Source organism: Rhopilema esculentum, chromosome 13 (assembly GCF_057945365.1).
Source record: "Rhopilema esculentum isolate cy_ngs chromosome 13, ASM5794536v1, whole genome shotgun sequence".
Classification (NCBI taxonomy): domain Eukaryota; kingdom Metazoa; phylum Cnidaria; class Scyphozoa; order Rhizostomeae; family Rhizostomatidae; genus Rhopilema; species Rhopilema esculentum.
The window spans coordinates 391091-416163 of NC_142827.1; the positions used below are offsets into that span (position 1 = coordinate 391091).

The 25073-nt window shown below is 39.7% G+C and overlaps 1 protein-coding gene across 1 annotated transcript in view; it reads right to left on the reverse strand.

Annotated features, from left to right (window-relative positions):
- The window catches only part of LOC135691921 (uncharacterized), a 118230-nt gene that overhangs the window by 22580 nt on the left and 70577 nt on the right, over positions 1–25073 (reverse strand). The window contains exons 60-77 of the mRNA XM_065209923.2: positions 24668–24829; positions 24270–24410; positions 23785–24065; positions 21303–21867; positions 20565–20972; positions 19990–20288; positions 18850–19501; positions 18387–18656; positions 17747–17821; positions 17300–17560; positions 16288–16759; positions 14900–16011; positions 14015–14563; positions 9578–10543; positions 8976–9398; positions 6655–8518; positions 5978–6104; positions 451–5702 (exon numbers count right to left, since the gene is read on the reverse strand). Coding sequence (XP_065065995.2) covers positions 451–5702; positions 5978–6104; positions 6655–8518; positions 8976–9398; positions 9578–10543; positions 14015–14563; positions 14900–16011; positions 16288–16759; positions 17300–17560; positions 17747–17821; positions 18387–18656; positions 18850–19501; positions 19990–20288; positions 20565–20972; positions 21303–21867; positions 23785–24065; positions 24270–24410; positions 24668–24829 — 13879 coding nt within the window. The remainder of the gene's footprint in view (positions 1–450; positions 5703–5977; positions 6105–6654; positions 8519–8975; positions 9399–9577; positions 10544–14014; positions 14564–14899; positions 16012–16287; positions 16760–17299; positions 17561–17746; positions 17822–18386; positions 18657–18849; positions 19502–19989; positions 20289–20564; positions 20973–21302; positions 21868–23784; positions 24066–24269; positions 24411–24667; positions 24830–25073) is intronic.

A 25073-nucleotide genomic window follows, 5' to 3' on the forward strand; every position in this document is an offset into this window, starting at 1 on the left:
CTTGACGCCGTACAGGAATATACTACAGTTATATGCTAGGGGGGTTGGCACTTGCTGATTGACAAATAAACTAGAAATCGTTGAAGCGCGTTATTCTTTCTTTTCTTCCATACCTGGATTTATTAACAATCACTTAATCATAGGTCGTCATCTGTTGATGAAGTAATATTACCTGCATATAATTTCAAATTTGAATACTTTTGGCATTCCATGAAAAATTAGGAAAACGAGGTTTTGACTTGGAAAATGAGGAAAACGGGATTGTACAGAAAATTGTATACTACATGTCCGTCATTAAGTATACAAACGTAAAATAGATATTGTAAATGAATGTGAGCATGTGCTTCCTTAAAAACTATAAGCTCCTCGCTAAAAGGACTCATGACGGTGCGGTAAACAGGAATTAAATTCATTAGAAAAAAGCAAGAAACATAAACAAGTAATGTTTACCTGAGGCTTGGTCTCCCAAGGGCATTACACTTCAAGTACAGAGGTGATGCAAATATCTTAACGTGACACCAGTCAATCGCTTTTCTCTTCAAGTTCCAATTAGCAAAGGGCACATCGTTTCCTATTGGAATGGCGTTCTTATTAATTGTCAACCTCGCCCAGGAAGGTCCACGTGGAACAGGCGGTATGAAAAGATCTACTCCACTGACTATATCCCGCACAATGCCCCCATTACCTTCGTCAAAATTCCACAAGCTCAAAATATTTGGATCTGCTGCTGACACTTTTCTCTCAAGAAGCCGTTGTATATCCACAAAACTGTAAGCATGTCTCCAAATTCTCATTTCTTTTATAACTCCCTGGAAGCCAGGAGCAGGATAAAATAGCCTGTCGCGATATCCAGACACCCACTCCGACACGACAAGGGTACTCATTGGATCAAAAAATGAAAACCAGGGGGACACCTGCAAAACGTACTGCCAGATAACTTTTTTGCTGTTGATGTAATAGACAGTAATCTTTTTATCGCTTTTACTGTAAACCATGGTTACTTGGTTGCTTACATGCTTTTCTACTTTGTATCCCGTGTCATAAATTGTTCTGAACACAGCCAGCTTCAAAGTTTGCTGAATAATCAATCCAAAACTGTTCCTGCCACTTAAAGAGAACAATGTAGACTTTTTGCTTGAGATTTCGTTAGCTGTAAACTTTATTTCAATTGTCAAATCCTTATTAAAATAAAGCATTGGTAATACGTTGGTTGAGACACCAATGCCTTGAAACATCAATTGAAATTTTGCCGTTTCGTGCATGCTGTTGACGAGTAAAAATTTATCTGCTGGTACTCTTACCATATTCTCAATCTTTTGATGAGACAACGCAAATAATGCACGCCCAGTCTCGAAGCAAGTGCTGCACAGTGAGTTCGACATGTTGCAATATTTGCCAGTAGCTTTCAGTGTAACTATTAATTCGATTCCTATTTGTCGTATTGTAAGGCGCAAGCTGTCTCTTTTGTTGCTATCGAGCAGTAGGTCGTACAAGGAATTCTCCCGTCTAAGAACAAATAAAGGTCCCACTTCGTACTTTTTGCTTGCCATCTTTATTTTGACTTCATTTATAAAGACTTCTGGACTCTTATTTTCATCTTCCCGAGCTACCACTTTGATGAAATCTTTCAATGTCTTTAATCCAACACCTTTAATGCACCTAGTCGTGTCATCAAGACACGGTACTTGATGTAAATGAATTCTGACGTCATCAGACGTTCCTCCAAGTAAATAAAATTCCCCCTGACCGTAGAACGTCGTGTGAATAGTATTTAAGGTTACAAAGTGACCCCCGGCCATAGCAAGGCACACTGACGTAGATGGTTCAGGAGCTATCACTGTCTGGCATTCTGTCCCTGTCCATCCGGGTGTACATGCGGAACAATTTGCATTTCCTCTCCATGTTTCTTGACAATCGCACATCCCTGTTGTAACATTGCAGTCCCCCTTTCCAGAGCAAACATTGTTGTTCCCACCAGGGCACAGTTTCGAGCAGTCGGTGCCCCAGTAGCCCTTGTTACAAATACAGCTGGCTGATTCGTGATTTATCTTTCCAAAGACACATTTTATCGCACAATTGATAGCATCTATTGACGAGTAATACTTTTTAGGAAGAAGGTCACATAGTTTCGAACTAGGCCAAAGACGTAAATCAACAGCCGACTGACAATAGCTAATATATCCCAGGACACTGCTGTATGGTCCATCGATGGAGTCTTTATGATAACCATTCTCTAAGCAGCTCATAAAGTAAAAGTCAACGAACGCCTTTCCAACATATTTGCCGCAACGTGCTTCTAAATCTTGATGATATATCATAGAACTGCAAAGAGAATCAACTGCACTTCTCAGTGTTTGATTAGATAGTTCAACTTTCGATTTCAAATGCTCCAAGTACCTCTTTTGATCTGAAAATCGCCACAAATATAATGGGTTGATTAAATTTGGTATGTACAAAATGATACGAGATATGTGGTCCACAACCTCCCTTCCATGAGCCTCGTTAAATTCCCAGTACGCTCTTAGGCTCTTCGAATACTTGATCCTTGGCTTATGCAAGAACATCAACTGGAACTGATGCAAACGCTTGTTCCAAATTCTTAGCTCATCAATGCTACCAACAAATAAGGCAAGCTGGTCCGCATCCGGGCGGGCTCTTTTTGCTTGCCAATATCCGAGTAACAAATGTCCTTTGGAACCAAAGAGTGGCTGTTTCAAGACTGTTTTGTGCATCTCATACGTATACTGGGAAGTGAATTGAAAGAATGAAAGTAGGTAATTATTGGCATCAAATGTCATTACTAATCTTACCCAGGTATGGAGCTTCGGTTTGATCTGACAGTCAATTACTTCCGTACCTTTATATATTTTGAAAGTTTCAGCTACAACAATGCCAATAGTTTCTTCATTCGAATACGACAGAAGTGTTCCTCTCTTTGACGAAAGTTTTACGAAAATCTCAATTGTAAAGTCTGCTGAATGATGGAATAAATTTCTTATTTCACCTGAGCTTATACCAGAGCCATTCAAAAAAATCGTGTGCTGAAATTCTGAGACAGCTCTTTCCTCTAACAAGGGCAATCTCTGATAGACAAATAGACTCCTGGATGAACGGTTGACCCTTTCATTCTCCATTACCCTTGTAAGAAACTCGTGCGATCGATTGCTACTAAAATCAAAGCCACTATATGTATCGCATGACCCGCACAGTCCATTCATCATTTTACAGGTAAACGAGGTGATTGTTAGAATGATATCTGTAGGAAGGAACATTATCGTGACATTCATAGGCTTAGGTCCAAGGACTGCAAGCTTGAATTTAGAAATAGAAATGGGGATAATATGTAAGTTTATATTGATTTTCTTGATACTATTTACAGTTATTGGTAGAGAATTGTGCCATACAAATCTGTCGTTTCCTGTAATATTCGGGTTGTAAATAGTTACATTGTCTTCGTCAACTCGAAGACCAACTGCATGAAGACAGAGGGGTGAAGCTGCACATGGAATAAATCTTCCTTGTAATTCTATACCATCTAATTTGATCAAGTAGAATTCTCCGAACGAATTAAAAAAGAATGCAGTTGCTGAAAAGCCAACAAAGTTCTGCTTGAATAACTGACATGTATATCGTTTAAAGTGGGGACTATCTGCTCTTCTCACCATTGCACAATCGCTAAATGTCCAGTTTCTGGCACATTTATTACAGTCAGACCGTTCGAAGTTTATTTGACAGCCACATTCTCCTGTTTGTTTATTACATTTCCCTTGCCCATAACAAGAGTTGAAGAACCCACCAGGACACTCATTTGCACAAGATGCTCCATAAAAATTGTCTGTGCAAATACAATGATCGTTCGAATCAAACTGTCCAAATAGGCATGGCTTGCTGCAGTTGGCACCAGACCATTCTCTATCTGCTAAAGATAGATAGTAGCAAAATCTCTGCCTTGATTCTCCCTCACTTTTAGAGCAAAACACATTGTATACAGCTGCTGTATGACGTGGGTAGTCAGCTACATCAGTCTCCCAGAGCTCCCTTATACACATCGTTGTGAACAAATCACTTGCATCATTATTCAAATTTCTACAAGTGTATTTAATTTCAAAGATTTTTCTGCATGCCACTTCCAATGCACTTAATTTCTCTGCCTGGTTAAAAATCTCTGCAAAATCTTTCATGTTGTAAACATTGTTCAAAATAACAGCAGGCCAAGACATTGATCCGGCTACTATCGCAATCTTGATCCTCGATACGCAGTCTACAATGAAGGGTTCCTCAATCTGCTCAAATCTCCACATCATAGCGAGACCACTAGAGGTACATGGAACAAAAGACGACACCTGCGTGCGGATCTCGTCAGTTGACAAAGCTTTATCCCAAATTCTTAGCTGAAACACGTCCCCAATAAAACCTTTGACAGATAGCTTACCAGACACGTGGATGGGCTTGGCCCCAAGTGTGAGCACCCCACCAGGGTAGAAAGTTTCTTTGACAAAAACATTCGAAAACGTTCGAATGCTAAAAACCCCGTTCATCTTAACAACGTAAACTTGCAGGAATTTTGTAGACGCCTGAAAGATGATAGTTATTTTATACCAATCGTTTAACTTTATAGTAAGACCAGTATCAATCATCCTTTGATTTTGAAATATTATCACTGTGTTATTCACTGCAATACCAAAAAGTCTCTGCATCGAATACGTCCAGATGACACCGGGTTCTAAGATTCTCACAAATGTTTCAATTGTAAACTCTTCCCCAGCAAATGAGAAAAGCTCCCTTGTATTCAGAATTGTGTTGTTTATTCGCAGTGCATGAAATACTTTGCTGAAGTCTAGCTCTGTGACATTCAGCAGGTTTTCATTAGGTCTTACAAGCCACGACTTTGAGAAATTTTGCATGAATTCCTTGTTAACATTCGATAAGTCTGGTGTTGTATTATTCTTCAACATACTGCTAGATCGTCTCCGGAACGTCCTGTTGAAATTGTCTGGCACAAAATTGTCACAGGAACCTAGCAGGCCACTGCTATTATAGCAATAATCGTAGGCAGAAAAGCTACACGATATTGTCAGATATCTTGAATACAAGAATACTTCAACGGTACCTTCAGTTCCAATACCAACCATGACTCGCAGCCTAGAGATTCTCTTTACAGTAATTGGAAATGTGCGGTGTTTGGTTAATGTCACATATAATTTCGTCATTATTTGATTATTAACAAAAACAGTCATGAGCTCATGTTCCCTCTTTGGGGCCTGTACAATAACAGATGAACCTGCATGCTTAATAGCAACGGCGTGGATGCAGATGTAATGTTTTTGACAAGGTATATAGCTTGCTTGTAGAAAAAAGTCTTTAAAAAGATTGTACATCAAGTACTGTGTGCCCTTAATTGCATTAAAGAACACAAGACCACTAAATGTGTAGCAGATACCAAGGCTGGATGCACGAGCAGTGAAGTTCGTTCTGTTGCTAGAATGCTTGCTTCCTGCGAAAATTGCGCAGTTGGCGCCAAACCATCCAGGTGTGCATGTTTGGCAATGGCTGTCACCACGCCATCTTGGGTCACATTTACAGCTCCCGGTGGTAGCATTACAATACCCGTGATTATAACATGGAAGCAATGCTCCGCCAGGACACACATTAGAGCATGTTTTCCCCCAATGACCATAATTGCAAACACATTCCTTTTCATCCTAAAAGAAGAAACAAGCTTGATACCTCAATATGAAATGGTTTGAAACCATTTTGACACCATTTTTATTGACTAAAGAAGATAGATTCATATTTGACAGAAGTCGAGAAGATTTAATTGAATGCTGGAAAATTGTAACAGGCTGCAAGATATCATCATAAACCTAAACAGGGATACATTCTAGGTTTCAAGATGAGATTGGGCAATTAAGGAAAATAAAGAATCATCAATACTTTCATCTTGGATTTAGCATACTGAGACATTATTGAATGATACCTTGCTCAAAGCAGCAGTGATATTCGAACATGTAGTGAGATTTGAGCTTTTGAGAACCACCGTGCTTCTCTGACCTGATGGTGGGTAGGACAGTGTCCAGGCAAGAAGATCGGGATTTTCTTTGTATCTAAACAAAGAACAAATATTTCAGATTCTAAATGTCTGATTGATTGGAATAAGTACGTCAACGCAAATGTTCAAAGACAGTCTTAGCAACAAATGTTCAAAGAAGAAATCATCATCTATTGGCATTCGATAAATTTTTTGTTCTGGCAGATCAAATGTGTTAAATCTGTCGATCATTCAAATGTGCAACTGGAGGAAACATTCTCTGTCGGTCTTCTGCATTTGTCACGTGACAGAATACCAAACCTTCGTGCATTGACCGTAAACTCCGAAAATCGATCAATGAAGCCGCTGTAAAAATATAATATATCGTCTGCTTTTTGGTCTTATCGATAGCTGCTTTTCATCAAATATACACTGATAAAAGAGTGCGGGAGAGTCTAATTTCCTAACTGGTCAGCGTTTACCGATAGAAAAGTGCAACAAAATCACAGAAAGGCGAGTTTTAAAACACCAAATACTGAAAATTTTCTTGACTTGGTTTGTGAAGCAAATTTGCACTTCCTTTCTCCAGAGGAACCGTCTAAGACGCAATTACAAAATTGCCTTACCGAATTTTGAATGCCATTGAATGCTTTCCTGGTTTGAACTTTGCCGGCTGACTCATGTTTTCAAACCTCATCGTTGAGTTAAGAAAGTATCCCATGACACTGCCAACTTCACCACCTGGAAGCAAGTACGGCGACGGCAGCCAAAACATACCATTTCCTGATCCATTCTGCAAATAAATGTTGACTGGATTTCGGTTTTCATAACCTAGCCAGAATATTGTTGCGTTTTCGTTGTCAGTATAAAAACAGTTCACTTGAGGTAAAATTGGTAGTTTTGTCGGCGATTCCTTATCAAAAGGGTCTTTGTATCTTGCATTGGCTCTCACGCAATCTACAGTGCAATTCTCGCCAGCGTGTTTTGCATCGCAATTTGTGCAGGACGGCAAAGCGTAGCCAGCAGAGCAACTTTCGCATGTTGTACCATTCCAGTGTCCAAAAGCGTTGTTATTATGACAAACACAAACTTTTCCACCAAGGGTGCTTGCAGATCCATGAACACACCTAACACTGCAGTCAGTTTTGAAGCCAATGTAGTTGTCATTACACTTGTCACAAAGTGGTTCTGCAAAGTTCATCTTACATCGCTGGCAAGAATCTCCGTCGAACCCATGATCGCAGAGGCATGTTGGCCTGTTGTTGCTTAATACGCATTTCCCACGATCGCTACAAGCTGGTTCTCCCGGACAAACAAGTTGAGAGCAATTTGCACCACTAAACCCAGAATTACACGAGCACACTGGCAAGCTATTTGGCACTGAAATACAGGCCCCTCGGCCCGAGCAGTCCGGTTCACCAGGGCAGTCAACAACCCTGCAAAACTTGCTCTTCCATCCTTGGCCACATTTACAAGTACCGTTTAAGCATATTCCGTTACCACCACAAAGAATATCACAAGAAAACCCTTCATAGCAAGAATTGCAAATACATAGCCCCCGCCTACTCATGTCTTCTGACCCATACAAACAAGGTTGATTGCATGCAGTTCCCATTGTCCCATTCGTGCAATTTATGCAAACAGGAGGGTCTACAGATCCATCACAGATGCCAAGATTGTTACAGTCTGGCGTGCCTGGGCAGTCTGGGGTCTCACATCCAGTTCCTTTCCATCCATTATAACATACGCATTGACCTGATGATATTAAGCACACTCCTTTCCCAGAGCAATCTAGCTCTCTACCTGGACACCCCTTTATACCGCAAACGTCACCTCTCCATCCAACTGCGCACGTACAAGCTCCATTACTGCAGTTTCCATGCAAACTGCATTCTTCATCGCAGGCAATTCCACTGTAACACTTGTTGCAGACACACCTGTACACAATTTCTCCACCTGAACTATCTAATGACGTACTGACATTTCCGTGGACACACTTCAATTCACAACCACGTCCCATATATCCAACATAACAGCTTACACACTTAGGTGGATCGAAATTAATGCCATCACAAACGCCATGGTTACTACAATTCCCACCACCAGGACAGTGTGGGATTTCACATCCTAATCCACGCCATCCTGATCGGCAAATACACTGCCCTGTTGAGGGAATGCAGTCGCCATGTCCGCTGCAGTCGGTACCCCAGCCAGGGCATCCTTTGACATCACAATTGATTCCTCTCCAGCCTTCAAAGCCACAGGTGCAAGTGCCATTTCGGCAGGTGCCGTGCCCTGAACATTCTTTGTCACACGCGGCTCCTGTGTAACATTTATCACAGTCACAAACAGCTGTGCTGTCAGATCTTATACGCCCGGTTCCATTCAAGCATTTTTCTTCGCAAGCGACTCCCATCCAGCCCAAGTCACAGTCACATCTTGTTGGATCCACAGAGCTACAAACTCCGTGATTGTTGCAAATCGGTGTGCCTGGGATAAAACATCAAGGAATAATGTCAAACAAGTATTTCAGGATTCACAAGCAAGGAAAAAGAAAAAATAAACCGTGTATAATAATCATTAAGCATATACTATTATCATTTTCTATTATAATGAAAGGAAATTATCACGAATTGTAGATCTTACTAGCCAAAAATCGATTGAAGAAATCTACTTTTACACTGTACAGTACAAAGCATTTTCAAATTTGTAAATTCACTAGACAAAAATGCAAATGGAAGATTGATGAGGAAAAATATGAAAATAACTTCTCAAAATTTGTGAAAAAAACTGGATGGTTAGGTAAAAAGAGTTTGCTTAATTTTCCTAACGAAACATTGGTCTACGTGTCTTTTTGTGCAAACAATCTCTTTTTTCTTGCTTCATGAAAGAAGTGATATCAAAGAAAGGATACTTTCTAAATAAAATTATCAGTAGTTTCACAAACCAGGACAAGTGAAGTTCTGACAGCCAATCCCCGTGTAGCCTGGGTCACAGTCGCACTGATGAGTTGCACTGTTGCAAGTGCCATGTCCCGAGCAATCTAACTCATTTGCTCCTGGGCAACCAAATCTCTCACAAAACGGCCCTCTCCAACCATCGAAGCCACATCTGCATACATCATTTTCACATCTAGCATCTGGCCGTCCTGAGCAAAGTTGATCACAGCTAATGCCAGTATAACATTTATCGCACACGCAAAATGATGGGTTGTTAGGATCAGCTTTCCCATGTACGCAGCGAATCTCACAGGCTTTGCCGATCCAGCCATTGGTACAATTGTAACAGTAGGGTGGGCTAGCCACAATGCAAATCCCACGACCAGAGCAGTCAGGATCCCCAGGGCAATCACTCCCTTCACATCCACGCCCTAGCAAAAACATTTAGCGTTTACAAAACATGAACAGTTTTCAGCTCCAAGAAAAAATATGCAAACTTTCCAAAAATAGATTTCCTAGCGCTCATTTCAAAATTAAAAGATAAAAATGTCAAACAGGTTCATTTCTGTAATAACAACTCTACGTCGGCAAAAAGATTGATGAGACGTACCTGTCCATCCTGGGTCACAGGAACAGGCTCCTGTGGGCAAGCACACACCATGCCCTGAACAGTCTTTCTCAAGGCCAGGACAACCTTTTCGCTCACAAAAGTCCCCCCGCCAGCCTTCAAATCCACAGTCACATTTTCTTTCTCTGGTACATATCAGACTATGACCCGAACAAAGCTGGTCGCATGCAGCACCGTTGTAACAAGGAAAGCAGTTACACGTGCCGTCACTTGAAACATTGCCATGCACACATTTGAACTCACAAGCATCTCCTCCCCAGCCGTGCTGACACTCACACCGAGGAGTTTCGTTAATCACAACACATTTTCCCCTTCCATTGCAGTTGGGTGTGCCTGGACAGTCAGCCTCTTTGCAATCCCTCCCAATCCAACCAGGATCACAGGAACACTCATTGGTAGCGATGTTGCATACCCCATGCCCGTAACAATTTAGAGGCCACCCGGAACAGCCAGGAAGCTCACAAAGCTGACCCTTGAATCCTTTATCAGCATCGCAAACACATTTCCCCTCCTTACATTGCCCGTTGTTAGAGCATTTGATATCACAGGTTTCTCCACTGTAACATGGATCACAGATGCACCCTGAAGCATTTCCATAATTTCTTCCGTTACGACATGGTAGCTCGCAGGCGGCACCTGTCCACTCGGGCTCACAACGGCATACCCGCGGGTTTACATTTTCGCATATTCCATGATTGCTACATAATGGGAATCCTGGACAATCAAGTTCCCCACAGTCATCCCCAGTCCAGCCAGGCTCACACATGCAAACTTGCAACACCGTTGAACACATTCCGTTGCCACTGCACACAGCCCCGTTCTTTCCAGTTGGGCAGGAAGGAATTTCGCACTTTTCTCCTTGCCATGCATCCCGATTCGTGTTCTCACATTTGCAGACGCCAGAAACACAAGCACCATTTCCAGAGCACTCAACATCGCAAGATTTTCCTGTAAATGCAATAAGATTAAAAAGATACTAACTGGTGTCGAGCTTGTGGGTCATTTTTTCAACATTTTAGCAAGCTTTTTAATTGTTAGAACAAAAAATAAGAACAAACTGATTGAAGAGTGGAGGAGAGCGGAAACAAAAACAAACAAGTGTGGAAGATTGAAGAAACTCGCTGTTCACCTAAAGATCAGTTTCAGTTTCAGTTTCAGTTTCAGTTTCAGTTTCAGTTTCAGTTCCAGTTTCAGTTTCAGTTTCAGTTTCAGTTTCAGTTTCAGTTTCAGTTTCAGTTTCAGTTTAGTTTAGTTTAGTTTAGTTTCATTTTTAGTTTTAGTTTTAGTTTTAGTTTTAGTTTAGTTTAGTTTAGTTTAGTTTAGTTTCATTTTTAGTTTTAGTTTAGTTTAGTTTAGTTAGTTTAGTTTAGTTTAGTTTAGTTTAGTTTAGTTTAGTTTAGTTTAGTTTAGTTTAGTTTAGTTTAGTTTAGTTTAGTTTAGTTTAGTTTAGTTTAGTTTAGTTTAGTTTAGTTTAGTTTAGTTTAGTTTAGTTTAGTTTAGTTTAGTTTAGTTTAGTTTAGTTTAGTTTAGTTTAGTTTAGTTTAGTTTAGTTTAGTTTAGTTTAGTTTAGTTTAGTTTAGTTTAGTTTAGTTTAGTTTAGTTTAGTTTAGTTTAGTTTAGTTTAGGATCGAATTCGGTTAGATTTTCTGATCGATGTTCAGACTGTTGTGAAGTCAGTGAATTTCCAATATCGTTTGTGGGGATTCCTGTTTTCTTTGTAACGTACTGCTTTCAAATATACTCGACTCATCCCAGACATAAAAAGCATGGGCGGATGAAAAATATACAAGAACAAGAGACAGCTCAAACTAACTTGGTTCTCAAAAATAAAATCAAACCTACGGGACATTTACAAAATCGAACGGAAAGAAGCTTGTGAACTGGCAAAGAAAAGACTTGCCTGGAAAAACATTTCAATTAGAAACCATGTGTTACACTAAGTAAATTTATTCACAAAAAATGTTTTATAGTAATAATTATTATCTTTTTGTGGCATAAATTCAAAGATGGCTTTAAACAAAAGCAAGCATTTTGAGTTATACAAGTGCTTGTCGTCCGACACTCTTCAGAGTTTAAAACTTCAGAACATAGATAAAACACTAGTATAGGAAATTTTTATACCCAGTTGTGGATCGAAAAAGGCCAATCAGAAAGGAATTTAACAAATTAAGAGCTCGACTAAGCGTATGGCTTACGCTTACCGTGGCTCTCCCATCGACCACAGATATCATTTTCAAGCTCTAAAATCAATACGGTCTAACAATGACATCTTTATCACAACACCCAATAAAGGGTAAGGAGTGTTAACTTCGAACAAAAGGGACTACATGGAGAATATTTGGGGAATATTCCAAAAAATGGAGAATATTTCCCTTGACAAGGAAATATTCCAAAAATGGGTGACGTCGAAACACAGGATAAAACGGCCAAGCTAGAGCGGAAACTTCAAAAATGCCTTTTGGAGACGGTCAATGCAAAATTGTTGACCAACGAAGTTTATGGTAGGATAAGACCCACAGGTTCACAACGTAAACAAATGTGTGGCCTCTCTAATATACATAAGCCGAATTTCCCACTTAGACCCATAGACCCATCTTGTCTATGATTGGCTCAGCACAACACGAACTGGCTAAGTGGCTTTCTGAAGTTTTGGATCCTGTTCTTAAAAAATATTCAAAACGTTGCATCAGAGGCTCCTTTCATTTGCCGAGTATATGCAAAACCTGTACTCGTACCAACCTGGATAACATCATCAAAAGCGAAACATCTTTCATTTGTTCTTTCAACATAAGCAGTCTTTTCACAAATGTTCCTCTGAGTGCCGCACAAACTTTGTCCACTTTGCCCTCCCGTTTACACTGTGCCGGATAACTGCAGTCAAATGACCTAAATTATGCACAGAACGCCCAAAATGAAGTCTTCTCTGGCAACAAATAATAACAAAATTCCCGCCAACGTAAAAAGACTTCATTCTCTCTTCAAAATCATCTGCTTCTCTTTTAGACCAAATCCAAAGATATTTTCAATACAAATTAAAGAAAAAAACTTTTGTTGGCTTTCATGAAAAGCGTTTGTTCGACTGCGACAAAAAGCCAGGTGTCTATTTTCGATATGTGGATGATATGATTTTCAAAACAGAGGCCGAGTGTGATATTGTTCCAAAAAGCCTTGATGGCCTTCACCAAGCCCCAAAGTTTACATTTGAAAAGGAAGAAAATTACTCCTTGTCATTTCTAGATGTTTTCGTTGAAAAGTCTGGCACCGGATTTCTTACCAGTGTATACCGTAAACCCACATTTTCCGAAATTTACAATCGATGAAGTTCGTTTTGCAACAAAACACGGCAAAATCAATCTTATCAAAACGTTAACTCACAGGGCACTGATGATTTGTTCCAAGTCAAAACCGGACTCTGAACTTGACAAACTGAAAAAGATTTTTCTGGAGAACGGCTAGCCAAAGGATGGCATTACAGTTTACATTAAGGAAAAAATCACAAAGTAAAATTTGGACCTCAAAAGTGCCCGATTTATCTAAAACTTCCATAGATCAGCAGCATTTCCTTGCGATTTGAAAGTCAGATCAAACAGGCCATTACAAAATGTTTCTTTGCAGTCCACCCGCGTATTGTTTACAGTACCAAAAAGGCCCTTCCATCCATTCAAAATGACAACTTTATAGGGGCAAAGGATCATTACATCTAGACTACGGTCAAGTTACTCCCAGGAAGCAGATTGACAGTCGGTAGCTTTACAGCTCGTTGGAAATAGAGACACAAAACAATAGCTACTGTATGTTGGCAATTTAACCCGATGAGTGAAATATTAGTTTTTCATTTAATTTATATTTAAATTCGATTTCACAAAATGTTTCATTCTAATCGTCATTTTGCATTGCTCCTACAATTGCTCCAGTTTTTAAAATATATTATCACTAAATGAGCCAGAGATTAAAATGGACGTTTTCATTAAAATTAGGTACGATTGGAAGAGCATTGAAATAAAGGAACAAAAGATGACACTGAATAAGCTAGGGCAGGCAACGATTCCTGAAAAGAAATGCCTTACACTTGAACCGTATTTAAAAAAAATCAAAATGAAAGTGTACAATATAATAGAGAAGAATATTTCCTTTCCATAAAAATCAAGAAGATATTGCAAAGATACATAAACTGGAATTCTAGTAACACAAAATAATTAAATCGTGATAAATCTTGGTATTTATAATAACAAAAAAGAAAATAAACATTTTGCCTTTTTAAAGGCTCTATGTCATTTCTCGTAGATTTCTGTATTCACACGCCGAGTTAATAGATCAAATCGATTAAATAAGATATTTTAAAGATTGCATTCTTTATCTGGACAGCAAATTGCATAATCAAGATTTCCCCATAAATATACAAAACCAAATACGCCTTACCCGTGTGACAGGAATCACATCTGCAAAGCCACTTCTTTTCAATTGGATGAAAAATTCTTTCTCCATACATACATCGATCGTTACAAGCTGGTCCCATCCAGCCAGCTACACAATCTGTACATTCCGGAGTACTACGACCAGTAGAATTACAATGGCCTCGTCCAAAACAATCTGGATTTCCAGGACAGTCTGGAATATGACAACCGATGCTTGTCCAACCTGGATAACATCTACAAATTGCTAGCTCACTATTGCATAAACCATGTCCGGAACAATCAGCACCGATTCCTGGGCAGCCAGGAATTTCACAAAGTTCACCACGCCAGCCACCTGCGAAGTTACAAACACAGGCTCCGCTCTTGCCACAAGAGCCATGCCCAGAACATAAGCTATTGCAGCTACGACCAGAGAAGCAGGGATCACACTTGCAAATGCCGCTATCCATTGGACTCTGAGTGCCATTTGTACAGAGTATTTCACAGGAGTCACCCATCCAGCCTTTTATACAGTCCGTGCATTTTGGTGGGTTATAATTAATGTTGCATAAACCTGAAAATAATCGAAATAAAAAAAAATTTTTCATGGGAATAATCAAGTTTCATCTCTTCTCTGTTTTTTATACAAATTAAACCGGTCTTTGGCAACAATTTCAATTTGTTGAGTGCAGTTAAAAATCTAGAGTATCAGAAGTCTACATGGACTGCTTTTCAAGCAACGGCAAAAGTCTAAATAAATAGGATAATAACTAAAAGTAGTGAGATTAAAGAACTTTAGAAAAATGCATGGAAGAATTAAAAAAGTGGCTGAAGACAAAAAAGCTTTAGTTAGCCTCTGGAGCTTTTAAAATGATAGTTTAAAAAAACCGAAAAAAATCCAGAATCAGACCTCTTGCACTGCAGTCAGGATTTCCTGGGCAGTCAGGTATACTGCAACCTTTTCCAGTCCATCCATTATCACACAAGCATACATGAGTGGCACTATTACATTCACCATGTCCGGAGCAGTCGACATCAATACCTGGACAGCCTGGACGTTCACAGTTTGTTCCTCTCCAGCCTACTTGGCAATGGCATGTCCCATTCAGAACGACCCCGTGCTCTGAACACTCGCTGTTACATCCAACACCCACCCATCCTGGCTCACAGACACATTTTCCACTGTCCATTGGCACTTGCTGTCCATGAAGACACGGATCGCCGCAGGCAGGTCCCATCCATCCACTAATGCAGTTTTGGCACACTGGTGTATCTAATGTTCCATTGCAATAACCACGGTTAAAGCAATTTGGAACACCAGGACAATCAGGAATGCTACATCCTTTGCCCATCCAGCCAGCATAACAGGTGCAAACATGCGTGACACCATTACAATCGCCATGTCCTGTGCAGTCAGAGCCATTGCCTGGGCATCCTGGGTTCTCACATGCATGTCCTCTCCATCCAGTGTGACAGTGGCATATCCCGTTTAAGATAACGCCGTGATCAGAGCACTCGCTATCACAGCCAACACCAACCCACCCCTGGTCACAAACGCAATGTCCACTGTTCATCGGCACTTGGACACCATGGAGGCAAGGTTGATTACAATCAGGACCCATCCAACCTGCGATGCATTGCTGGCATTTTGGAGTATCAAGTGTTCCGTTGCAAATTCCCCTACCAAAGCAGTCTGGAGACCCAGGACAGTCTGGTATTTCGCAGCCAGTACCGGTCCAGCCTTCGTAACACGTACACGTGTGTGTAGCTGCATTGCAATCACCATGACCAGTGCAATCTGTACCAATACCAGGGCAACCTGGTATTTCACAAAGAATACCTCTCCAGCCACTAAGGGGATCACAGGCACACTGACCATTGACGCTGCATGTTCCTCTTCCAAGACAAAGGCTATTGCAACCCTTCCCAGCATAACATGGTTGACATTTGCAAAACCAGCTATTCATCGGGGACTGAACTCCATGGACACAAATATCATTGCAGCCTGGGCCCATCCAGCCACTAGAAAAATGAAAATTAATTAAAACAAGGTTTAGATTATTGAAACCATAGCAATTTGAATATCATTTCATAGAACTACAACTTTTCAGGCAATTTAATGACTTATTCTTACCAAAGAACTTATCAGCATGATCCTTGTCCAATATTCCCACATCGACACCTTTTATTCTCTCTATATCTACGCTATATCCACGCCACAGGTTTCATACACAACATTTTGAATATGTAATATTGGTATTACATTGGAAGTATACATGTCAATCGAGACGGACATACCTACTACAATTGAGACAAACGGCCTTTCCCAACTGCTCCATGCATATTCCCCGGGCATAACAATCTGGCTCACCTGGACAATCAGGACTGTTGCAGTCCCTACCTGTCCATCCTGGGTCGCAATAACAAATGTGATGTCTACTGTTACAAATCCCATGTCCAGAACAATCGGTTACGCCAGGGCAACCAGGCGTGTTGCAAAGTTCTCCACGCCAATTCTCCAAGCAGGTACAGGTTCCATTAATGCAACTGCCTCTCCCAGAACACATTGAATCGCAGAACTCCCCAACATAACATGGTTCACATTGACATATTCCACTTATGCACTGCCCATGGCTAGAGCATTTGCGTTTACAGTCTGTCCCATCGTAACAAGGATTGCAAATGCACTCCCCGGTATCACTGCAAATACCATTGCCATGGCAATCGGTCACTGCATTACATCTATGTTCACATTTGAGACCAACAAAACCTGCATACAAATTAGGCAACTTGATGAGTCGACACAAATTCATTCGTAACATATTGCAAGGGTGGCTAAATACAAAAAATTTTATCTGATTACGATTTTTTTTCAAATAGGAACAAGTAAAGCAATCTCAAATATCCAAACTAAACATAGAGTTACTTGCCAATTTGATATTAAGTAAGTAATAAGGTCATCAAGATTAACTCCAAAGGCCAATTAACATGTTCTACGTTTCACAACAAAGATTTACAAGGAATAACAATCACCGGCAAAGTGAAACTAATGAAAACTGAGCAAGTACAGTAAAGTAAGACTAACGAATCAAAGAACAACAAATGAGTTAAATTGGAGTATGATGCCTAATTTGAACGAAAACAAGTATTAAAATTGAATTTTTATAAATAAACCAACTGGTTAGAAAGCGATAGACCTTCCACCCGAAAAATTGAGAAAATTATTTCAGTTGGCTAAGAAAGGCCTCTCTCCATTTTAAGGTTACGTGAACTCAACAATAAATAGAATCAATTAAAGGAGATATTTCACCTATATTGCAAGTGCATTTTCCTTCGTTTGTACAAAGACCATTTCCAGAGCATGTGGTAAGTGGATTACAGAAATACCCGCAATTGAAGCCATGATAGTTTGAATGACATGTGCATTTCCTCAAGGTAGGTGACCATATGCCATTTCCGCTGCAATGACTTCCTTCCAAACACATTAAACCAGAGGCACCGTTGAAATTACCGCAGAAATTGCTGAAGCAGGTGAGGCCCCCTCCAGACACTGACCTGTGATCCACAATGTCTGTGAAATAAAGGTTGGCACCGTTAAAAATCTAAGGCTACTGCATATTCTACTTAAAACTCAGAAGCATCGAAAGCTGCGGATGCAATTCTAACAGCGAAAAAAAACACAAAAAGCTGCAAAATTACAAAATAGGAATTGAAAAGAATACCAAGAAAGATTATAAAAAGAAAATCTAATACGAACCAGGGGAGACGACAAGCGGAGAGTATGACCTGATCAGTCCACCACCTCCTCCTCCTGCATAGCGTCCTCCGTTATCTTTGCAATAAAGAATACACAAGTTTGCAAAGAACTTACGAGAAAATGTTTGCTTACACAATTCTAAAATTCCAATCAATAAATAAGCACGAAAATGTCCTGCCTTTTTCTAACGTAGTTAGTGGACTCACCTAAAGCTCTAGACAACCAAAAGAAACTAAGTTGCAGCTAAAAGCATGTTATCTGCCGCCAATCAAGCCTACATTAGAATATTTACCCCAGGCGTTATCTGCTAAAGCAATATCACATATTGTCTTGTATATACAATTTTGCACGTTTACGTTTACATGAAATGACAATCTAACGCAAACTAAGAATTAGTAAGACATGTCTGAGAAGATGTTTGTGAACCTATTATAAAATAACACTCTCTTAAAAAACTATCAGTCTTTGTAATCTGAACGAAAAAGCAACGTGAAATGATGTTTAATATGCATTTCAAAGAGAAACACCAGATCGAATTATTAAAGGGGTAAAAATGAACAGAGTACTTGACTAGCAGACTTTATGCTGGCATTTAAAGGGTGTATACATCTAATAAAAGCTATACTTGATCCAGTCTTACCAGTACATGAGTACCGAGCGGTGTAGCAACTCCCTGCGCCACCCCTAGCGTACAGGTAGCCATGACCCTCAAAGGCAGCAGCATCACTCCATATACTGCCACCACTGCCTCCACCCTGACCAGATGTGCCACTAGCACCGTCACTTACGATTGTACCTTCAAGCTCAAGAATATGATAAACATTGAGAATCAAAGCTCCTCCTCCGCGGCCTCCGGCACTGCTTCCACTGGATGTTGGCTTACAAGGATCAACACTCAAAGCAGGACCACCTACGAAACCAATTAACAGCTTTCATACTCGACAACGTTTCATATTGTGCAATTTTATATTGTTTGAAACAAACAATTTACCATTTTTTTAAACTTAAAAAAATAAACAAAACTAATTTCTATTTACAGTCGCTGAAAACTTAGATAAAATATGTCGGAGATGATATCAAGAAAATCATAAAATCAGACTTACCCGAATAGCATTGGTCGCAAGTCTGGTACCCAACTCCACCTTTACCAGCATGGCCGGCACCAGCATAATAGCGACTAGACGGACGGCCACTCCCTTGGCCGGAGTAATGTCCGCCTCCTACAAGGCTTAATTTAGCATCCAATTCAATTTTTGTCTTTAGAGATACAATCTGCACTACATCTGCACGAACGAATGCAGTATTTTCAACGTCTATGACGTCAGCATAAAGATGAATCGAACTGGAGACAACATTTGTTGAATAGCTATTTATAACAATGTAAGAGCTTTTCATGAGCTCTACCGTCTGAAAGTAATACTTTCCAGGAAATTCAGTTCTGTTTGAAGCTGCAAAGAAGCATGTTGTACATGACGTTTGGCCAGAAGATTGTAAATAAACAGCACTGCCTTTAAACAACCGTAATTTTTGTATGCCCAGACAGGAACCATAAACATTCAAAGAGGGTATCCTCGTTCCGGCAACTGTAACAATGCGAGGCAGAGTCAATATTGCACCGTAAAATATCTCAATGTTACCAAGAAGATGAGTTCGCGGAATCAAGTTCGCTAAGTATACCTTGTTTTGCCTTCGCACTTTTAAAACGCCGCTTCCATCTCCCGAAATGTGACCAATGAAAAATTCAAAGTCAGAATCCTAGAGGAGTTCAAGGATAAAATAACGTTTAGAAAGCATTAAAGGTTCGCTAGATGCTAAGTGGAGAAGGGAATGGAAGTCTTTTGAACTTTACCATTGATCATCTAATACCATTAAACTAAATATTTATAGCCTGTACCACCAATCATTTAATTTTATCAAACTGTACCATTGATCATCTAATACCATTAAACTAGATATTATAAGACTGCTATCCGTCATCCAATATTATCAAACTATGTCAAAGACTAGCAATCTAACAGCTAAAATACTGGCTTGTTACCTCTTGAAACTTCAAACCGCCATTTACTGTTTACTGTACATTTATTGTCTCATTGCATCCTAGGTTTTTCATGTAGATAATTTTGCAATATTCTAAACAATCTGCGCATGTACAAAAACTTTATCATCCAATCTTGATTATAATGAAAACGAATAAATACTTAATTCTAAAAAAATGCTCTCGCTTTATAAAGAACAAAAATAACCTGCGGAAGTGTGATAACGGCTCTTCTGTACAACTCGAGAACATCAATCTCTGATTTCGGAATCTTGATAGTTACGTAATAGGACTCATCCCTGTTCATGTTGTCGATAATAAGACGTTCTGACGTCTTGTTGGCTATTGCGACATGTATGTAAACTGTTCCAGGGCCGCCTTTTTTATAACCATCTCCACCCAAGGCCGTAATTGAACCACCGAATCGCAGTGCTGACGTCACAAAAAGTGCTAGTCTCCCTCCAGATCCCCCTCCTCCAAAATTCCCACTTGCCAATGAGGAATAGCCTAAGTGATACAAATAAAAATATTAGCATAGTAACCTCGGCATTCAAATTTACATTTTAGTGGTATTTTTGGCACTTTCATACAGTATTTTTTCTGCTTGATCAGGACATGTTTGTATCTGCCGTAATAGAGAATCAAAGATACGGAACTTATGCGACCTGGCGAATGGACCATTGCCCAAAGCAATAAATTTAAAATTAGACATCATAAATAACTTAAGTTACAAAAGAGAGCATTTATTTAAGCATTTTACTACCTACAAGTAAATGTGCAAACCTCCATTGACTGTTATTGATCCCTTCCCTCTCAAATCAAAAGTCTCAATAATTATGCAGCCACCACTGCCGGCTCCATAAGCAGCTGAGGTACTTTGACCTCTTGATTGAATCGATCCATCGATTACAACCTCATTTCCAATTTGAAACCGTAAAAGCCCACCGCCAGCACCAGCTCCTCCGCCACTTCCAGGCTGAAATTGCTTGTTGAAGTGTCCGTATACCGAAGTCTCCGAGCCGTACCCACCATGTGAAGCAAAGCTACCTCCCATCATGAGTGTTGTTGCCTTTCCAGGACCTTGCAAAGATTTGAATCCTGCACTAGAAGCATCAAGTGTACTCCCAGATTCAACAACAAGAGTGTCGCCGTTAACTACGACACTTTTTGTTTGGACTTTCACGTTACCGCCTGAAAATGATTGCAGAAAAGCAATGACGATTAAACACAGTAAATGTATTCTAGTACTAGTAAATTAATAAAGTCATTTCAACTACGCTGAGAAAAAGATATTCACTAGAAGATTTGTCAGCGTGCAAGCAATGATGACAACAATCAAGGGATTGTTCATCAGAGAAAATCTACGAGAAATTCGTACATTTGCTATGAATCAAAACTAACAGGTCAATTTCAACTAAGATACAACTCACAATACTAACATACACTGTACTGCTTACTAAACTGCAATAGCCATGGAACTAAAACCTTTATCTTTGAAAATAGATAATTATTCAGAACAACCTTTTTTGACTTTGAATTCTGCTACTTCGAGCACAGGAACAACTGGATCCATTTCTATTTTCAAGTTGCCTTGGTTTGTCACTCTGAGAATTTGCAATCTAGTTAATCCTGGCGTGAAGGGGTAAAATGGATGGGCCTGGAACCAACTTGCTTCATCGCCTACGGATGCAGTATGCGCATTGCCCTGCAGGAGAAGTCTGCCGCCTCGTTCAATCACTAGACTCTCACAGCCTCTCATTCGTCCTTTTATAGTAACATCTTCTCCTCGTATGATAACCTCAGACGGCAGGACGATTTCGGCAAATTCGCTGACGAAAAACCCGCACGGAGCATCCATGTATGTGTGCGTGGATTGAACGATAAAGACAAAGAGACTCTGCCTATCATGGACCCTTACAACACCGGTCTTATCCCCAGTCACTTCTCTTGCGTACACACTGAGGTTGCGCGACGTGTAGGGATGATAAAACTGTAGGTGTGCCTTGCCACTCACCCCAAGTTCGTCAATATCATAAAGAGATTTTTCTCTGTCCTGATCCATTATTACGGCGTACGACGATGTTACCTATAATTCAAACATAAATAATACAAATCATTACTATACTTTTAATTATAGTCACAGGTTATTAAAAAAGTCTTTAATAATTGCAGGTGAAACATTTCTTTTTGTGCTCGAATAAATAGTTGGGTATAAAACAAACATGAAAATCAACACTAAACGGAAAATGATTGTTCAAAGAAAATAAACGAAATCATTTGATCAATTTATCTTGTGTTCTTCTTCAAGATGTTTATCTTCAATTTATTCTGTTGTCACTTGCTTTCTTAACAACACACATGACTGGTATGTGAACATAGACAATGGCAGAAACACTGCAAATATTTTCTATGAATAACTTCTTCTGTACCATCGGAGAGACACTTAGTGATAAAATCCCCATAGCAAAAAACCCTCTTCTTGAGAATGTGTATAATGTAAATCCACAAAAAACCAAATTTAAGTTCCACGTTATGATGGCATTTTTAGCTGTTTCCTGAAGATTGCACTTCCGGTTATCTCAGAATCTTTTTGCGATATTTTCAATTTTCCAATTGCTACTGGTTGTTTTCCTGATAGCCGTAAAATTGCCAGAGTAGCCCCAATTTTTAAAAATAGTCAACCTAACGATCGATCTAACTACCGACCTATATCTGTCCTGCCTGTTTTAGCCAGGACAATTGAAAAATTTATCTTTAACAATCTGTACGATTATTTGAACAAAAACAAACATCTATCTTCAAACCAATCTGGCTTCAGAGCTCTTCATTCTGTTGTCACTTGCCTTCTTAACAACACACATGACTGGTATGTGAACAAAGACAATGGCAGATACACTGCAAATATTTTAATTGATCTCAGAAAAGCATTTGACACCGTAGACCATGACATTTTACTTGCGAAGTTGAGAAAGTATGGACTTAAAAACCTAGAACTCACTTGGTTTACGTCATATCTAACCACTAGAAAGCAATTCTGCAAAGTAAATGGGATATGTTCTAAAACCGAAGATGTTCACTATGGAGTCCCCCAGGGTTCATGTCTTGGCCCTCTATTGTTTCTGATTTATATCAATGATCTCCCGTTCTCTCTGAAAAAAGGTAGAGTGACAATGTTCGCCAACGACACCAGTACTTCTTACTCTTCTTCGAGCTTAGCAGATATAAATCAAACTCTAAACAGTGAACTGAACGATTTGAAGTAATGGTTGCAAGGTAATAAACTTTCTCTGAATGTTCTAAAAACACAAGCTCTGATTATAGGCTCCCAGCCCAAAATAAAGAAAATAACTGATAAAACAGTTGATCATCCACAGTTTTATATTGGTGACTCTCAAGTTGACCAAACAAAGTATCTGGGTGTGATATTCGATAGAGATTGAAATTGGGAAGAACACGTTAACAGTATCTGTACCAAAGTTTCTCGTGCAATCAGATTTTTGAAATATTCCAGAAAATTTTTATCTCAAAACACGTTGAGTAAAATGTATCGGGGTATCGTCGAGCCCCATTTTCGGTTCTGCTGTTCGGTATGTGGGTGCTGCGGGATGACTTAACTGGAAACGTGGTGACGAAGGGGTGACCTTCCCTTGCCACCTTTAAGAAAAGAATCAAAAACTAACTATGAACGTAGGGGCTACCGTACCTAAATAATTAAATATGTAAAAAAACAAAAGTAAACAAAATGCCTTAACAATGAGGTTTGCTATTTCATCGATAGGTAAAGGTGATATCAATGAAATTGTGAAAAAAAATATTTATAAGGACACCGAAGCGTTTTATGTAAGCAGCAGCTCACCTGTTCATTAACGCGTGATGATTAAAAACTGCTTCAAGCCGCAATAAGCAGAATGGTGGATTTAAAGATATCTAAACAATCCAAACAGATAAGATTACATGTTGCTGAAGGCAGATTAAAACATTTTGTGAAGTCAAGAGCGCTTACCAGTGCCTCGTTATCAATCAAAAATGCTGAATGCTCCGGTTTGTACTCAGTCATATTCAAATGTACGTTGTACTTGATTTCTCTGTACTGCGGTCCGCGTCTGCTCTGGTACGTATATACTGTACCAGGGCCTCCGCTGCATGCATTGCTTTTGCCACCAGATGACTTAAATGTGCCGCCATAGTCAATTCTGTGACGTGCATGTACTCCAATGCGACCTCCGCTACCGCCACAGCCACAATGTGATGCTGATCCACCATTCACGTTAATTTGTCCGTGCCCTAGAGAAAGAAGTACCAACTCCTTAACAAAAAGAAGATGGAAGTACGATCCAAAGAACTAGCTGATAAGTTAACATCGAAACAGTTTCAATATCAAATACATGTTGCTCTTACTTCACAACAGTTTTAAACCCAGCCATTAAGAGTGTTAACGCGCCCTTGAATGTGTAAGAGAAGTAAGCGATATTGAGAAACACAACAAACCTGTCATGTTTGTGACCTCAAAGAATAAACTGCCTCCACTTCCTGCACCTCTTCCAGAGGTGGCCTCATCCGCGCCCTTGGCAGTGACAAGTCCATCAATATGCATATGCTTCTTTACAATCCATCGAAGACTGCCACCACCTAGCAAAGGTAATGAGACAAGGCCTCCTTTATGATGTGTCATTTCATAAATAAGCTATGCTATAAACTATCGTTTAAAGGGAGACCATCACAGACCTAAGCATCTATGTTTCATTAAAAAGGGGATAGGTAAAGTTTACTTAAAAAAGATTTAGGTATTTATGCATGGGTCAAACTACTAGGCACAAAATCGATACTCGTTAGGTCAATGGAACAATGTACAAAGGAGCAATGTAAGTTATTATTGCTTTGCGTACCTTGGCTCCCTTGGTTTCCACCTTGGCTGCCAAGATTGACTGGCACGAATGCTGATCCATATGGCTCACCACCATAAGTACCATTAGCAGCTCCCCCTCCATAGCCACCATATCCACCTCCTGCTCCGCATCCATTTGGCAAGACCATCCCAGGAGATTGGCCTAAAAGTAACATAACTCTTAAAAATACTTGAAAAGATGGTCTAATAATACTACGAATGGTTATCTTTTTGCAAAGACAGAAAAACACATACATTATATTTCAGAATAGAAGGACAAATTTCACACGGTAACTAGAAAAAATAATCGAAGACTGTTTCGATCGATATTTGGCAAAAGCTGACTCATTTTCTGAGATATACACTTGTCGTAAACAAATTTAAACTTCATCTACGCCTATTCTCTA